Source organism: Megascapheus bottae, chromosome 3 (assembly GCF_031878675.1).
Source record: "Megascapheus bottae isolate mThoBot1 chromosome 3, mThoBot2.hap1, whole genome shotgun sequence".
Classification (NCBI taxonomy): Eukaryota; Metazoa; Chordata; class Mammalia; order Rodentia; family Geomyidae; genus Megascapheus; species Megascapheus bottae.
The window spans coordinates 75,813,618-75,828,300 of NC_143511.1; the positions used below are offsets into that span (position 1 = coordinate 75,813,618).

Sequence of the window (14,683 nt, forward strand, 5' to 3'; positions counted from 1 at the left end):
GTATATATTTATTCAGCTTATGCTGAGTGTAATTCTGGATGCTTTGCATATTTTATTTTATTTTTTTTTGTCACAGAGAGCAATTTGAAAGAAAAAAAGTAAAAGGAAAAAAATCCTATCTCTAAATGGAGACAGATGCCATATATGTCCTCAGGGACTTGGAAGGGACAAGGTTCCCTAAGTCCAATGTTCCAGAAATGTGGGTGGCTGGATGTGGGGGAGGAGAGGAGACTCAGGCACTAAGATGCAGCATCAACTCTGATACCCATATGGAGGCACTTATCATCCAGGCCCCAGGCAGGCTCTCCAAGTTCTTCCCTGAGAAGGCTATTTTACCATTCTGCCCAGTTTTGTGCTCCAGATACCATTTTCTGAGTACTATTGGCCTGACCTTGGTTATGAATTCCCCTGGAAACCTAATGCTGAGGTACTGCTGTATGTAGGAGAACACAGATGTCATCCAGCAGCACAGCAGGAAGCCACATGCTGACCAAGCATCAGTTACTGGAGTAGTTACTGGAGTCCTCAGATGGGGGTTGGTCCTGGCATGGACACTGCCCATTCCTATTTAAGTGATACTAGGTAGGTAGATAAGTTGTTAGCTCCCTTTCTTGGCATCTGCTGCTTCAAATAAGGACAAGAAGATCATTTTGTTGGGGGTGCTATGAAAGTTCACAGTCCCAGAGTTGCCTTTAGAAGCCATTCAAGATACTTATTCTCTTTCTTTACTGCTCTTTTCTGCCTACAAGGTTCTCCTCTGACCCAGGATGAACTCATTTCAAAAATGTGCCTTAGAAAAAGTCTGCAGGTTTTCTGGACCAGCTGGAAGGGGGAGAAAAAAAAAACATAAAAGTGTGTGTGTGGGCGCAAAACTTTCCAAGGAGGAAAGTTTCTTGTAAGAAGGGAGACTACTCATTGAATGTTCAGAAAGAAGGCTCCACGTGTAACTCCCAGTGACGCCCGAAGTTTCACTTGCTGGATATGCAAATACACATGAGCTCTTTGCTGCACAGTTTATCTCAAGGCAGCTCCAACATTTAGAAAATACTTAAGGGATGAGTTCTGAAGACAGAGCCCTGCAGTTCAAATGAACTGCGGCGAACAAGCTCAGTGCAAAATGTCTGCCTCTGTTGAAAGCCAGGACTGGTTTTTCTGAGTGCTGGAGATGTGTTCTATGTTGGCACATTCAACCAGCAGGGCCGTGATATAGTTCTATCATGGTCAAGTCTGCTATTTCCATCAAACTATATTTCTCATTAAGTGGCTCATCTCCCTCTAGGAATGTACATCATTCTGCCCAGAGAATAATTCCTCAGTGAGAAGGAAGGTTAGCTAGTGTTTGATGAAACTCTGCCATGGTGTGTGCTACCTCCAAGTGAAGGATCTGAAGAAGATTCAGACTGGAGCGTAGAAACTTTCTAAGCAAGGGTCATGAAAAAGCTGGAGAATATAGAAGAATGGATAATTTTATTTATATAATTAATAGTGATACTCATGGCATTCCCAATCTACTTGTCCCCTAAGACCCGTGAGCAAGATAACATTAAAAAACTAAAAGGAAGAATACTCTCTTGGGTAGAAGAATCCTAGGTTAGAAATTGGACTACTTGGATTATATTCAATCATAGGATACCATTGAATTTGATATGTATTTATTTTTATTTATTTGTGTGTTGGCTTTTGAACCTAGGGCCTTGTACCTACTGAGGCACTCTACAACTGATCTACAATTTTATCTTTATTTATTTGTGTGTGTGTGAGTATGTGTGTATGTGTGTGTGTGGTATGAAGCAGTATCGGGGCAGTATTGGCTTTTACACTTAAGTCTGGCTCTCTACCAGTTGACACACCTCCACATTCAATTTTTCATTGACTCACTGAAGATAAGAGATAAGAGTCTCACTGGCTTCCCTGGCTTGCATTGAGCCAGGATCCTCAGATCTCAGCCCCCATAAGTAGCTGCCATGAGATAGGGTTTGGTTTCCTCTTTATTTTTGACACAAGGAAAATGATTATATAATGACGAAATTAGGTTAGTTGTCTATAAAGAGGGTGGTAGGACACACACAAAAAATGCCCTTAGAAAAGCCTGTAGGAAATTATCTCTAGGAAACACAACTGAGTGCAGCTTCAGCTTCCATTTTTAAATCTACATCTATAACTTCTTATTTATATTTGCATATGCAATGGGGAAATGCTTATACAGGTCTTTATATAGATCGACATGGCACCGTTATCTCTAAAGAGGGTGAGTACTTGAGAAAAAGGACCTTGAGGATTTTTTTTTACTTTATACAAAACAGAAGAGTACTTGAATTTATTTAATTTTACAATGCGCATAAGTGATTTGCAAAAAATTCCTAAACTAAAAGAAAAGACAAGATAAGGAAAATACATCATAAATATATATTCTGTTATAATAAGTAATACAGTTATTTCACTATTATTTGCTTCAGAGCCAAGGACAAGGGGTCCAAATACCAACTATCAGTGCTCTGGTGCCTCTGGAGTGAGGTACATGGCTAAAAGCCATGAAACTTTCCACAACCTGCGGGAGACAGCCCCCTCAGCACTAGTGTGCCACCCTGCAATTGGGCTCACTCCTACTGGCATTTCTCAGGCTTTCCCATGCTCACAGAACTCATAGGCCCCACTCCCTAAAATGGCACATTTACATGATTACTCTCCTGGCTTAAGGGCAGTCTGGGCCAAATATCCCAGACTGCATATGAAATATAACCAGAAAAGCAAAGAAGGATCCTAAAGCAGGAAACATGGCCAACACAAAAACACAGTGCTATTGTTGTTGTTTTAATCTATTTCACATCTTCACCAAAACCATGGAAAATTGTCCTTACTTTCAAGAAGCTAGGAATCTGTTTTAAGGAAGTACCTCAAAAAGCCATGTACTTGTGGCTCACATCTATAATCTTAGAATCTCAATTTGAAACCAGTCAGAGGAAAACATACAAATGGACGTACAAACAAACATACATACTCAAAGCACAGGAGTCCACAGATCATCAGAGTAATATGATTTTTTTAGGGGGTTGGGGTTAGGACCTGGGGTTTGAACTCAGGGCCAGGGTGCTGACCTTGAGCTTTTTGCTCAAGAATAGTGCTTTACCACTTTGAGCTAAAGTGCCATGTCTGGTTTTCTGGTGATTAATTGGAAATAAGAGTCTCAAGAACTTTTCTACCTGTGCTGCCTTTGAACCATAATCCTCAGATCTCAGCTTCCTGTGGAACTAGGATTACGGGTATGAGCCACCAGTGTGCGGCTAGCAATATGGGCTTTATCATAGATGAAGCTGAAAGCAAAATGTCCACAACGACCAAGAAGTCAAAACCGTCTTTCTCTCAACAGGATACTATACAACCATTGCATGCTCATGCAGATTAGGTATGACAGTCTGGGATTAGTTGGGTCTAAATTCCCTCTTCTAATTCTTTGTAGCTGCCTGGAACTAAATAAGGCTAGTCAGTTTTCTCATGAGACCCACCCTTAGATGCTTGAAGCACAATAAGCACTTAAACAAGTTTAGTTCTTATCATCTCCACCACCACCATCAACCTGGCAGAGATATTAGATAATGATAATAATAGCAACTTCTTCTGCTTTCCCAGGGCCATGTGTTGGCCACATTATCTCAATAAGTCCTAACAGGCAAGTGCTATAATTTCAACCTCAACAGAATCTGAGGCTCAAAGGTTTTAAGTAACTTGTCTCAAGGCTACTGAATGACAGAGTGAAATTTTGCCCCAGGTTTCTCTGAAGCCAGAAACCATACTACAAAGTCTTACATGAGTTCCCGAAGCATAGGTTCTAGCAATGGGGGTACATATATCTCCTATAGGGGTGCCTTTCTAAAGGCAAAAAGGTCTTTGAGGCAGATTTATCAAACACAATTAAAATGTCAGCAAAAAGCCAGGTACCGGTGGCTTAGGCCTGTAATCTTCACTACTCAGGAGACCTGAGAACTAGGATTCAGAGCCAGCTCAGGTAGGAAAGTTCATTCTTATCTCCAACTAACCAGCAGGAAACTCGACCTAGGGCTATGGCTCAAAGTGGTACAGTGCCAGCCTTGAGTGAAAAAAATTGAGAAACAGCACCCAGGCCGAGTTGAAGCCCTACTACTGGCAAGAATTAACTAAAAAAGAAAAAAAATGTCAATAAAGAAACCAGTAAAAGATACTGGATAGAAAATTCCAGCCTCTAATATTGTTTTCCCACCAATCCATAATTTTATTCCCACCTTCTGCACCATGCTTTCCTTGGCTCTTGATCCAAGAGCTGTTTGGACCATCCATCAGGGGGATAGATCCAGAATCTAGAGGAGTCTTAGCAGCACACTGGGCTTCTTCAGGCCCATCCTGAGTCCGCTCCCTAGCTGAGAAGATGTCAATCAGTCACCCAGATAGCTCCTCCTTAGTGAAGTAATACGCTTATTGCTTAGAGCCAATAGTTGGCAGCAGTACTTCCCACCTCTTGGATTTAAAGGTTCTTCTCCTGCCTACTTCTTTCTAGGAACCAAAGGGTAAAACACATCACCATGGAACGGTAAAGACTGCTCTCTGACCTTAATGGATAGTGAGCTGCACACAACAAACTTAGCTTATCAGGAACACCAACAAACCCGGAGACACCTGGTCCCAGAGAAATAAAATGCAAAAAAAAAAAATACAGAGAAACCTTCAAATGTCAAGGGGAAGAATAGAATATTCAAAACTATAAAAGGGTGCATAAGGCTTTATGAGACTGTTATGAATTACCATCTCCATGTTGCCCTACCTTCTTGCTCCCTGCTGGGCCGCCAAGGATGAGACTTACCCTGGAAATAGTGACTCTCTTCTTTTCACTTCCCAAATCTGAGTCCCCTGTGTGATCTTCTAACTCTTCTATATTCACTGTCCTTGTCTCTTTTCTGAATACATCCTGTCCCAGGGCCCAGATCTTTTAAGAGCAGAGGCCAAGAGTGCACTCTGGACATGAAGGTAAAGGGATCCTCCACGATAACCAGAGAACTACCCTAAGCCTCTAGAAGTTGTGGGCTTTGGAGTCCTATAGATGTGGGTCTGAATTTTGTCTTTGTCGTTCCCTAACTGATTAGACGTGGACAGTGTTCTCATTCTTTCTGAGTCTGTTCCTCGTGAATGGATAGCCTGGAAAGAGATGCTTGACTTGTTAGGCTATGATGGAGATTCAGTGTTGTGATGTATTTCAAATACTTATTCCCAGGGCCGGGAACTGTGATAAATAACCAGCATCATCTTTGCTAGCCATACCATGATTGATGTTATTTATAGCGTCCATCCATTTACTCACAGCATTTACAACAGCAGTCCTCATTTTCCTGGTGAAGGTACATGTGGAGAGTTCTCTATCTGTGGACCTGTCAGCTGCTCTGTTAAAGACACTGCAGGGGAAACGACTCGTCCATTAGTGTTCTAGCACAGGACTGGTTCCTGGGAAGATACTTCGCTTCCTGACTTTGCACAAAGAAAATAAAAATATGGAGAGCATTATTCTTTTCATTTTGGTTGTTGGCAAACCCATTCTAGTTGCGCTCTGAATTCTTCATACTCATGTTGCTGAGCTTTAAGCCTGGGTGGCATCTTTATAAAGTCTTGGAAGCAGGGCCAGCATCCACTAAGTTTCAGTCTCACTGCACTTGTCAGGGAGGAATGGGCTTCTTTTGGTCAGCTCTTGTGATCTCTCCTGGTGTTCATTCTTCCTGTTTGTCTTCCTTATTCTCTTGAGGTTTGCTCTTTTCAATTGCCACCCAGCTTGAGTCATCCAAGAGAACAGGAGAGGAATTGAGAAAAGCAAGCCTCTGGCCTTATTAAACCCAATTCTAGTTCTTGCCTCCCTCCCTGAACATTGACATAGGTTTCTGGCCTATAAGAAATGAGCATTCCTGTCTTCAGCTTGACCTTCTAAGGCAATATCTTGGTGTTGTCTCTAGGTATTACTGAGTAGTCATGGGTCCCTAAAGTCCTTTCTGCTATCTGGGAAGCCAGATGGCTTTTCAGGTCAAAACAGGAATTGAACAAGATGAAGCAGAGAAGGTAGACATTTGTATTCTAGGGGCTTTGTAAGAGTGCATGTGTGCTTTGAGACTGGTGGGAGAGACATTCAGAGGTAAGGTAGGGTAGGGTAGGGAAGTGATACTGAACATGATCCTGGAAGATGCCTGGGATGCTTTGTGAATATACAAATCTACCTAGCATTGCCCTCCTCTCCACTCTCCTTTCCCACGATGGTCATCCCCAAACCCCAGTTTCATTTCTCTCATGTGGTAAATGAAGGGAAGAAAAATACTTGGCTCACACAATCACTGTAAGGATTCCATTGGTCGAAATATGCACAGCACTTAGAAGTGTGGGTGGTCCATTCACAGTGCAGAGAAATGGGTGCCCCGGTATTATTAACATTGTGCTTTTTGTAAAATGACTATGAGTGCCCATGAATACCTGTTAGCTAGCATGTGGCAAGTGCCAGTTGTTTCCAACTGCCACCTACTTCTCTTGAACATGCACACCAACCCTTTTGAGATTACCTCTCAGGGAAACAAAGAGGACTTGTTCAAGGTAAAACTGTGATCCTACTACCTCTGCCTTGTCCACTGAACTTGCTCACAAATAAGATGGAGCTCTTTATATCCCCTGTTCAGCTTGCAGCACTGAGCAGAATGTTGCTTAGTAATGCTTTGTACTGATGGTTCTGTAAGGCCATTGGCCACTGGAAGTGGCCATGATAAAGGAAGAATCCCAAAATAGAATCTACCTTCTCTCATTACCTTCCCGCACAAACCTAAACCGTTTCTGTATTCTTCTGATTTCCTGTTTGCATTCAAGAGAGGGAGCAGGTCTGTGCTAGAAGACTTGCCGTGTCCTCTTCTACTCTAGCAGCTCTTGTCTGTCACTCAGTGCTATAGGGAAACAGATGAAGATGACAATGTTCTTGCTATTTCCAATGATACACAAAGGCCACATTTGTTCAGCTGAATCTGGGATGATATAAACGAACTTCTGGACCAATAGGAGATGGTGGTACTGACCTTAGCGTGGTCTCTTTGCTGCTTTCCTCCTCTACCAGGTAAGATGGACAGATCCTGTGCAAACACACCAGAGCCCCAACTGAGGTCCGGCTCTACACAGGATAGGTTCGTGAAGCAACCTCTTTAAAATGAACCCTATGGAGCTCGATAATCTCTCCTAGATAAGACTTGTCCTAGATAAGACTTGTGTCTGATCTAACGCCATGATTAAGCACTTGTAATTTTCTTTTGGTTTCTCTCTCCATCTTAATAATGTTTATAGGTATGTTTATGTGGCTATACAGAATAAATTAACTCATCACCCTACATTTAAAACAGCCTTGTTTTAAATTATTACATCTACCATATTTGTAATATTTCTAGTGCACAGCAACTTTTAACTCCAGGAAAAAGAAAGGGAGCTTAGCTTCTATCCCTGATCAAGAGATGAGGACTCCCTAGAAATAATTAAAAGTAAGCCAAGGGCCAATGGAATGTGCCTGTAATTCTAGCTACTCAGACAGCTGGGACATGAGGATCATAGTTCAAAGCCAGTCAGGGCAGGAAAGTCCATGAGATTCACATCTCCAAGTGGACAGTAAAAAGCTGCAAGTGTAGCTATGGCTTAAGTGGTAGACAGCCAAGGTTTGTACAAAACTACAAAAAACAACAATAACAAAAAAGATCCAAAGGTCAACAATAATAATCATTATAATTGCAAATAAAAACAGAAAAATTCTTTATGTATCAACTTCTGTAACATCCTCTTTCCCCATCTTATTTTTCATTCTGCCTTGGTACTGTACTGAGAAATTATTGCAAATGCTATGGTGTAAAAACCACAAAACTTTATAGTCATGCACTTCTTCAGTAATACATCATAGATCTTACTTGGCTGCGATGAATGTGGTGGCTAAGTATGAATCTGTCTTGTTTCTAGTGACCACTTCTAGGGACATTCCTTAGCTTGCTATTTTTTCCTCCATCTTCACAGCTAGCTATCTAGCTATTCTGCACACACACACACACACACACACATATAATATATATATATGCATATATATGTATAATATATATGCTTTTCCTTTCTCCTTCCACATTCAAAGACCAATGATAACATAGTATACCCTGAAAATCCAGGACAATTTCCATCCTTTAAGGTGAGTTTATCAATTATTTTCATTTTATATGCGAGGTGAAATAACCTGAAGTATTCTGCACATCTTATGACCATAGAGCCAAACTGGGCCATTAAATGCCAGAGAGTTGTTATACTCAGGAAGATTTCTAAAGCAGAAACATGAAATCAAGGGGGAACAAATGCTGACATTTTAGTTAGTGATCAGAAGTTGTAGTCTAAATAGAAGGTGACAAAAATAACCCAAAGGTGAAATAATTTTTTTTCAGGTCTCCTCCTAAAACAATTTTTTTCATATATTTTTATTGTAATTAATAGAAGGGTTATATTGTATTTGCCAGATAGGAGGTGCATTAATTCACATACACTGATATCCTTTCTCATGTGAAATAATTTTTAAAATAAATGGAATGTGTACATCTGTAATCTCAGCACTCAGAAGGCTGAAACAGGAGGATATAAACTTGAGATCAGCCTGGGTGGACTGATATAGCAAGAATCTGGAAAGACAGAAAGAAAGAAGGAAGAGAGCCAGAGAGAGGAAGGGAGGGAGGGAAGGATGGAGTTAATTAATGTCCTTTAAAAGGATTCAATGCTCTTTTCCCACCAGGCTAATCACATGGGGAATTGAAGGGGATGAAGGCTTATAGAAAGTCTTGTCAGTTGACTGAAGATACAGCTCAGTAGTAGAAGGCTCACCTTACCACTACAATGCCCTAAATTTAATCCTTAGCAACACACACACACACACACACACACACACACACACACACACACTCTGATTGGCTGAAGATCTCTGTCACTTATTTGGCTGACAGCACATCTGGCCAGTGGCAGTCATAGTTAAGTGTTACTCCTTGCATGAAAACATCTGACTACAGATGCCTTCACTGTAACTTCAGGATCCTCTGTCAGTTCCATGGAATGCTATAGAAAAGCTGTTAGGCATTTCGAATGCCTGCTCAAGGGTGGAAAAGCTATCTGATGGACAAAGCCAGATCATCTCAATGAACCTATGGTGAGATGAAAAGCACCAAGTAGCATACAGGAACACGCACCAGACACCTGTGCATTAGGTGGGAACAGAGAGGTCTTACAGATGCCAGATGAACAAGTACCAAATATTCCCGAATCCCTATGCCTGTGGACATAATCAGCCTTCTTAAGGTGAAATGTCCAGACAGAGATAAGAGATAAAAACTCAAGATTGACTAGAATTAAGTGACTACTGACAAATTGATGGAACAGAAAAGAAATGACTGATCTACTCTAGGGAGCTGAATAATCTAAGCTTATAAATGTATCTCCAATATCACAGGTGCTATATAAAATGTCAATAATATGGTTTATTGTTTGCTTTTTGCTACTGTCAAAGCTTAAACTCAGGGTCTTACACTCCCTTAGCATGCTTGCTCACATCTGGCCCTCTACTACTCAATCCATTTCTGTAGCCTGGCCTTTTGCTAGGTGAATTGTAAATGGGGTCCTACATACTTTTCTGCCTGGTCTAGCTTTGAGCCATGACAATTTAGATCTCAGTCTCTTCAGTATCTAGGATTACAGGGACGAGCCACCAGTGTCCAGCAGTAATGTAGTTTTATGTCACAGAGAAGTTTCACTCTATGCATCTCAAGTCATTTCCAGTTGTTTTATTGGAGACTGGAGGAAATCTGATTTGAAAAAAAATGTTGGTCTCTTTTGATGTATGAAGAAATTGAGACTATCTATGTCAATATAGAATCCCTGCAAACTAATGAACAATTTAAAGACCAGGCATTATCCTGGCCAACCAGACCAATCATCCTTCCATGATTTCTCGGCTCCATGTCAGAGTGACCCAAAGTGACTGAGGCCAAAAAAAAAAAATGGTCTTGAAGAGGTGGCCTTAACCCTTCTCTGTCTTACCACCCATGGTATGTCCTGAGGAAGTCACTTTTACTACCCAAGTCTTGTTTCTTCATTCTAGAGAGAACTTAAAGTCTAGTTTTGTTATGAGGAAGAGTTTTAGGAAGCAAATCACATTGGAAGCTGGAAAAATATAAGAGAGGATTATTTTTAGACCAGACTGAATTCCTTAGAAAGAGAGTTGAGAAAAAGTTTCACTTTGCAGCATAATAGAGTCTTATAGAGGAATGATAGGATTTTAAATCTCAGTGCAAAAGTGGATATTCTGTAGAGCAGAGCCTGCCTTTCACCTGCAGAGCCCTGGAGCTGCAGTTTTAACATTATACCCTTAATCTAGAAGGAAGTCTCTGACAACCTCATCAGACTGCTGAATTTTCTCCTAACCTACAGGGAATGCCCATGTTTTTTTTTTCTCATTTCTTACCCCAGTGTATATTAATGAGGGAAAGAAAGACATACAACTCCTGGACACACACACACACACACACACACACACACACACACACACATGCCTTACATTTGGAGGCTCCATTCTTTCAGGACCTTAACCTGGAATTAGAAAGAGCTTAATTCAAGAAAGAGAATGGATGTGAAAGAGAAAAGTGGCAACAACTCCATCCTCTTGTAAAAGTGAATCGCCTGTGTTATGGAGATGACATGAATTTTGAATATTCTTTCGAGTTTAGCTACCAACTAGCTCTAAGATGCAGACAAATCTTCCTCTTTCTCCTTGGACATTACTTTTCCCAGATGCAAACTGAAGGACTAGACTGTGGTAATTGGAAGTAGACTGCTGCTACTGTATTCCCACCAAGTAATATCTTTTCCTGTTGCTGACGTCGCATTTCCTCAAGAGTCTATGTCTTTCCCCATCTCAGAGGCAGAGATTTCAAGGGCAGCTGCCTGCTAGCTGAAGCTCCCAATGTGACTGGTTCAGTAGAGAATCTAGCCTGTCCCCAAGGACCGTAGGGATTGGTTAGTACAGTGGTGGTGGGAAGCAGAGAGAATCGAGTGGACTCAATGAGATCAACCCATGAATACAGTTTGGGGGACAGGAAAGATGTCTTTACTCCATAGAACTCACTGAGTGATGAAGGTATAGCTGGCCAGAGAATGCAGAGTTGGGAATTGGAGAGCCAGCCCCTTGACATTGTTTGAAGCCTGTGATATAACTGAGCCTTCACTCAAGTCTACAAACGGACCCTTTTCTCCTCAAATATTTTGTGCTGTCTGTCTACTTCTGCCAGAAGTAGAGTTGTGACTCAGGTGGTAGAATGCTATCTTTGATCACAACAGCTCAAGGACAGTACCATAGGCCCTGAGTTCAAGCCCCAGGATTGGTGCACAGGTGCACACGTGAGTACATGTTCACACACACACACACACACACACACAATTGTAATGAATAAATATTCCATGTGTAGAAGAAGACCACTAGGCTTTTGAGTCTAAAATATAGCTTCTGAAGTAGAGCTATGGCTCAAAGGGGTACAGCACTAGTCTTGGGCGTAAAATCTCAAGGACAGCACCCAGGCTCTGAGTTCAAGCTCCATGACCTGGTGGGGGGAGAAGGGGGACACAGTTTCATTGTGTCCTCTGAAATGCTAGGAGCTCCTCTTATACTGGGTCTTTTCAAGAGCTGCTATGTAACTGTGCTGTGTGTTGTTTCTATATATTCCGTTTTCCTTGGGTCTCATTCAGAGAGCTCAGTGCAGAGCAGGCATTTCCATCCCTTTTCAACTCCCTCCCTTCTTGTTTTCCTTTCTTTTTATTTACCAAGATGGGAAGTGACAGGGTGCTGAGCTGAATCAATAAAATCTCTAGATTCCTCCTTGGTTTATTGGGAGAGACAAACTCCATAGAGCCCTCTGTGCTCTAATGTGTCATGGGTGATGTAAGAAATGTGGGTACTAGAACAGCAATGATCTGGGAAATGTACCACTACCTCTCGCAGGGGAGGGGAAAGGCTTCACCAAGGAGATGTGGTCTGAAAATACGTCGGCTTGTTTGCTCCAGGGCTGATAGAGCAATTCACTCTGTCAGTGAAGGCCGTACAGCAATAAATGGGCAGCATGTTCAAAGAACTACATTTAATCAGCTGCATTCGACTCTAACGTAGAATGAAGCAAAGTGGTGAGAGACGCAGCTGGAGACGTTGGCAAGGGGCCAAAAGAAGAAGAGCACAGAATGCCAGATTCCCTTTAGCCTATGGTGAAACATCTCTCCTGCAGATTTCCAAGAAGCTCCTTAACGCACACATAACTCCCTCCTCTCTTTCTCTGTTACTTCATAAAAATTCAGGTTCCAGGGACTCAAACCCCTCTAAGGGGGGTATAACCCTGGAACTTGCATTTTGAAGTTTAGGTCATTCTTACAAAATTAAAAAAAACGAATTTCAAACATGGGACAACCCTGTTTAGGCAAGAAGGATTTCCACTTATCCCATGTCCTTATTTCACAGTAGATCCTGAACTCCATGCAGAAAAGACTGTCTCCCTTATCCACTTTGCTCTGCCCTGGTCATCTACATTATTTTGAAGGAAGTCTATTGTAAACCTTAGGTCTCAGCTGAAACCTTCTCTTCTGGTCTCCTCAAAGCACTATCTACCTCTCATCGACTCTCCCCTGTTCCCTATGTAATATATTACAGAGATAAAGCATGCATTCCTTTCCTCTCAAAATGCTTATAAGCCTCTGGAAGCCAGGGCCTCTAAGGACCTATTAAATGTCAGGGGAGTCAAGTTGTAATAGGTCATCTCATTGTTCTACAATTCCAAGAGGTAGGTTTGGTTCTTTCACTTCACAGGTGAGGAACCTTAAGAAGCCTGGTCTGGTATACATATGTATATACAATGGAATTGTACATAGCCAACAGACAAGATAAAATAATGGCATTTGCAGGGAAGTAGATGAATCTAGCACGAATCATGTTGAATGAGATAAGTCAAGACCAAAGGAACAAAAGGCACATGGTATCCTTAATATGTGGCTATTAGATCCAAACAGTATAAGAGCGAGGACTCTTGTGTACCCAATGCTATGGACATGGTATTGGAAATATTAACACAACCCCATAGACATAAAAATCTATGACTCTATAGACATAATGTTTTATTATATACATTAATATATATCTATGACATACAAGCCCTCAGCCTAATTTTAATTATGTTCTTAAATCTAAGTACCAGTGATTGTATATAGAGATTCCCTTCTTGAATACTTGTTTGTTAAATGTGTCATTTGAAATACGATGTAAAAATCAATGTTAATAAATTCTTTAATTAAAAAAAAGAATCCTAGTAGTGGCACAGAGGGCCAAAGCTTTGAACACTGTGAGCATCCTTGATTGGCTGTCCTTGGCAGGGCGAAGCCTCTAGCAGATGGCCATGGTAGCCCAGAGGGCATCATGTTTCTGGGCCAATGGGCACTCACCACACAACCTGAGGAATCCACCTGGCGATCAGACACACACTTGAAGTTGCGAGTGCAGCCCCCGTTGTTCCGAGAGCAGTCACGAACTGGCCCAAAGGAAGACAGCAAGTCATTGATGGTTTCAAAGTACGTGGACAGCATCGCTTCTTCCCTTGGAGAGAAAGGGGATGGTTAAACCACACAGACACCTCTGCATCACTGCCTTAAAAGTTTAATGTGGACTCATTTCCAAAATAATCATGGTTTTGCTTGGTCAGGTTTTTGTTTACTTGTTTGGCTTTTTTTCTGGTACCATGCTTGGGCCCAGTGCCTTTTGCTTACTGTGCTTACACATGTATAGTATGCCATACCTTCAGACTAGTTTTTCACAGATAGAGTCTCAGACTTTTTCTACGTGGGCTGGCTTCCACCCTCAACCCTCTTGATCTCAGCTTCCTGAGTAGCTAGGATTACAGAAATGAGCCATCCACGTCTAGCTTACTACTACTATCATTTGTTTTATTTATAATCACGAGAATAACACAAATACAGGGTTAAAAAGAAAAAAAATAGTAGTAACTATACCATCCACATAATTCCTAAGATGTAGAGGAATAGACTTAGGACTTTGTAAATCTTATTTCATTATTCACCATAGCTTTAGGAGATGAGATGTGAGATTCCCATCATACTAATAGGTAAATTGTGTCTTAAAAATCTCTAATGTCTTACTGAAGACCACTTTCCTTGGAAAGTGTCAGAAACAACGTCTGTACCATAGAAAGAGCTCAGCTAGTATAGTCTCTTAGAAAGACTTAAGTCAAAGTCCAAAAAAAAATCACTAGGAAATGGACACACCCCAGGAAAGAGGGTAAGACAAATGAAGTGGGGAAAGGAGAAGAATGCGGTCAAGAATTCATTGCATAAACCACAAATTCAGGATAAGGGAAGGGGTGAGCCCAAGGTGAGGTGAGAATGTTGATCAAGATGCATTGTATTCCTAATCTGCTTTGTTAGATGGCATCTCCTTGGTATAACTTCCTAAAGATACTGAAAAACATTAAAAACAAAGTCTTCCCTTTACATAACTCTGAACTTGATCAGATTCAGTTTTACAACTTGTAGAGGTCTCTATGGCAACTGTATGATTGTTCATACAATCCCTGTACCAATGTTATTATTCCAA

At 41.3% G+C, this 14,683-nt stretch overlaps 1 protein-coding gene across 8 annotated transcripts in view; it reads right to left on the reverse strand.

Moving 5' to 3' along the window:
• Positions 1 to 14,683, reverse strand: part of Astn2 (astrotactin 2) — an 854,736-nt gene that overhangs the window by 326,574 nt on the left and 513,479 nt on the right. For all 8 annotated transcript variants that reach the window (XM_090330513.1, XM_090330512.1, XM_090330508.1 and 5 more), the window contains one exon: positions 13,519 to 13,669. In XM_090330513.1, coding sequence (XP_090186639.1) covers positions 13,519 to 13,669 — 151 coding nt within the window. The remainder of the gene's footprint in view (positions 1 to 13,518; positions 13,670 to 14,683) is intronic.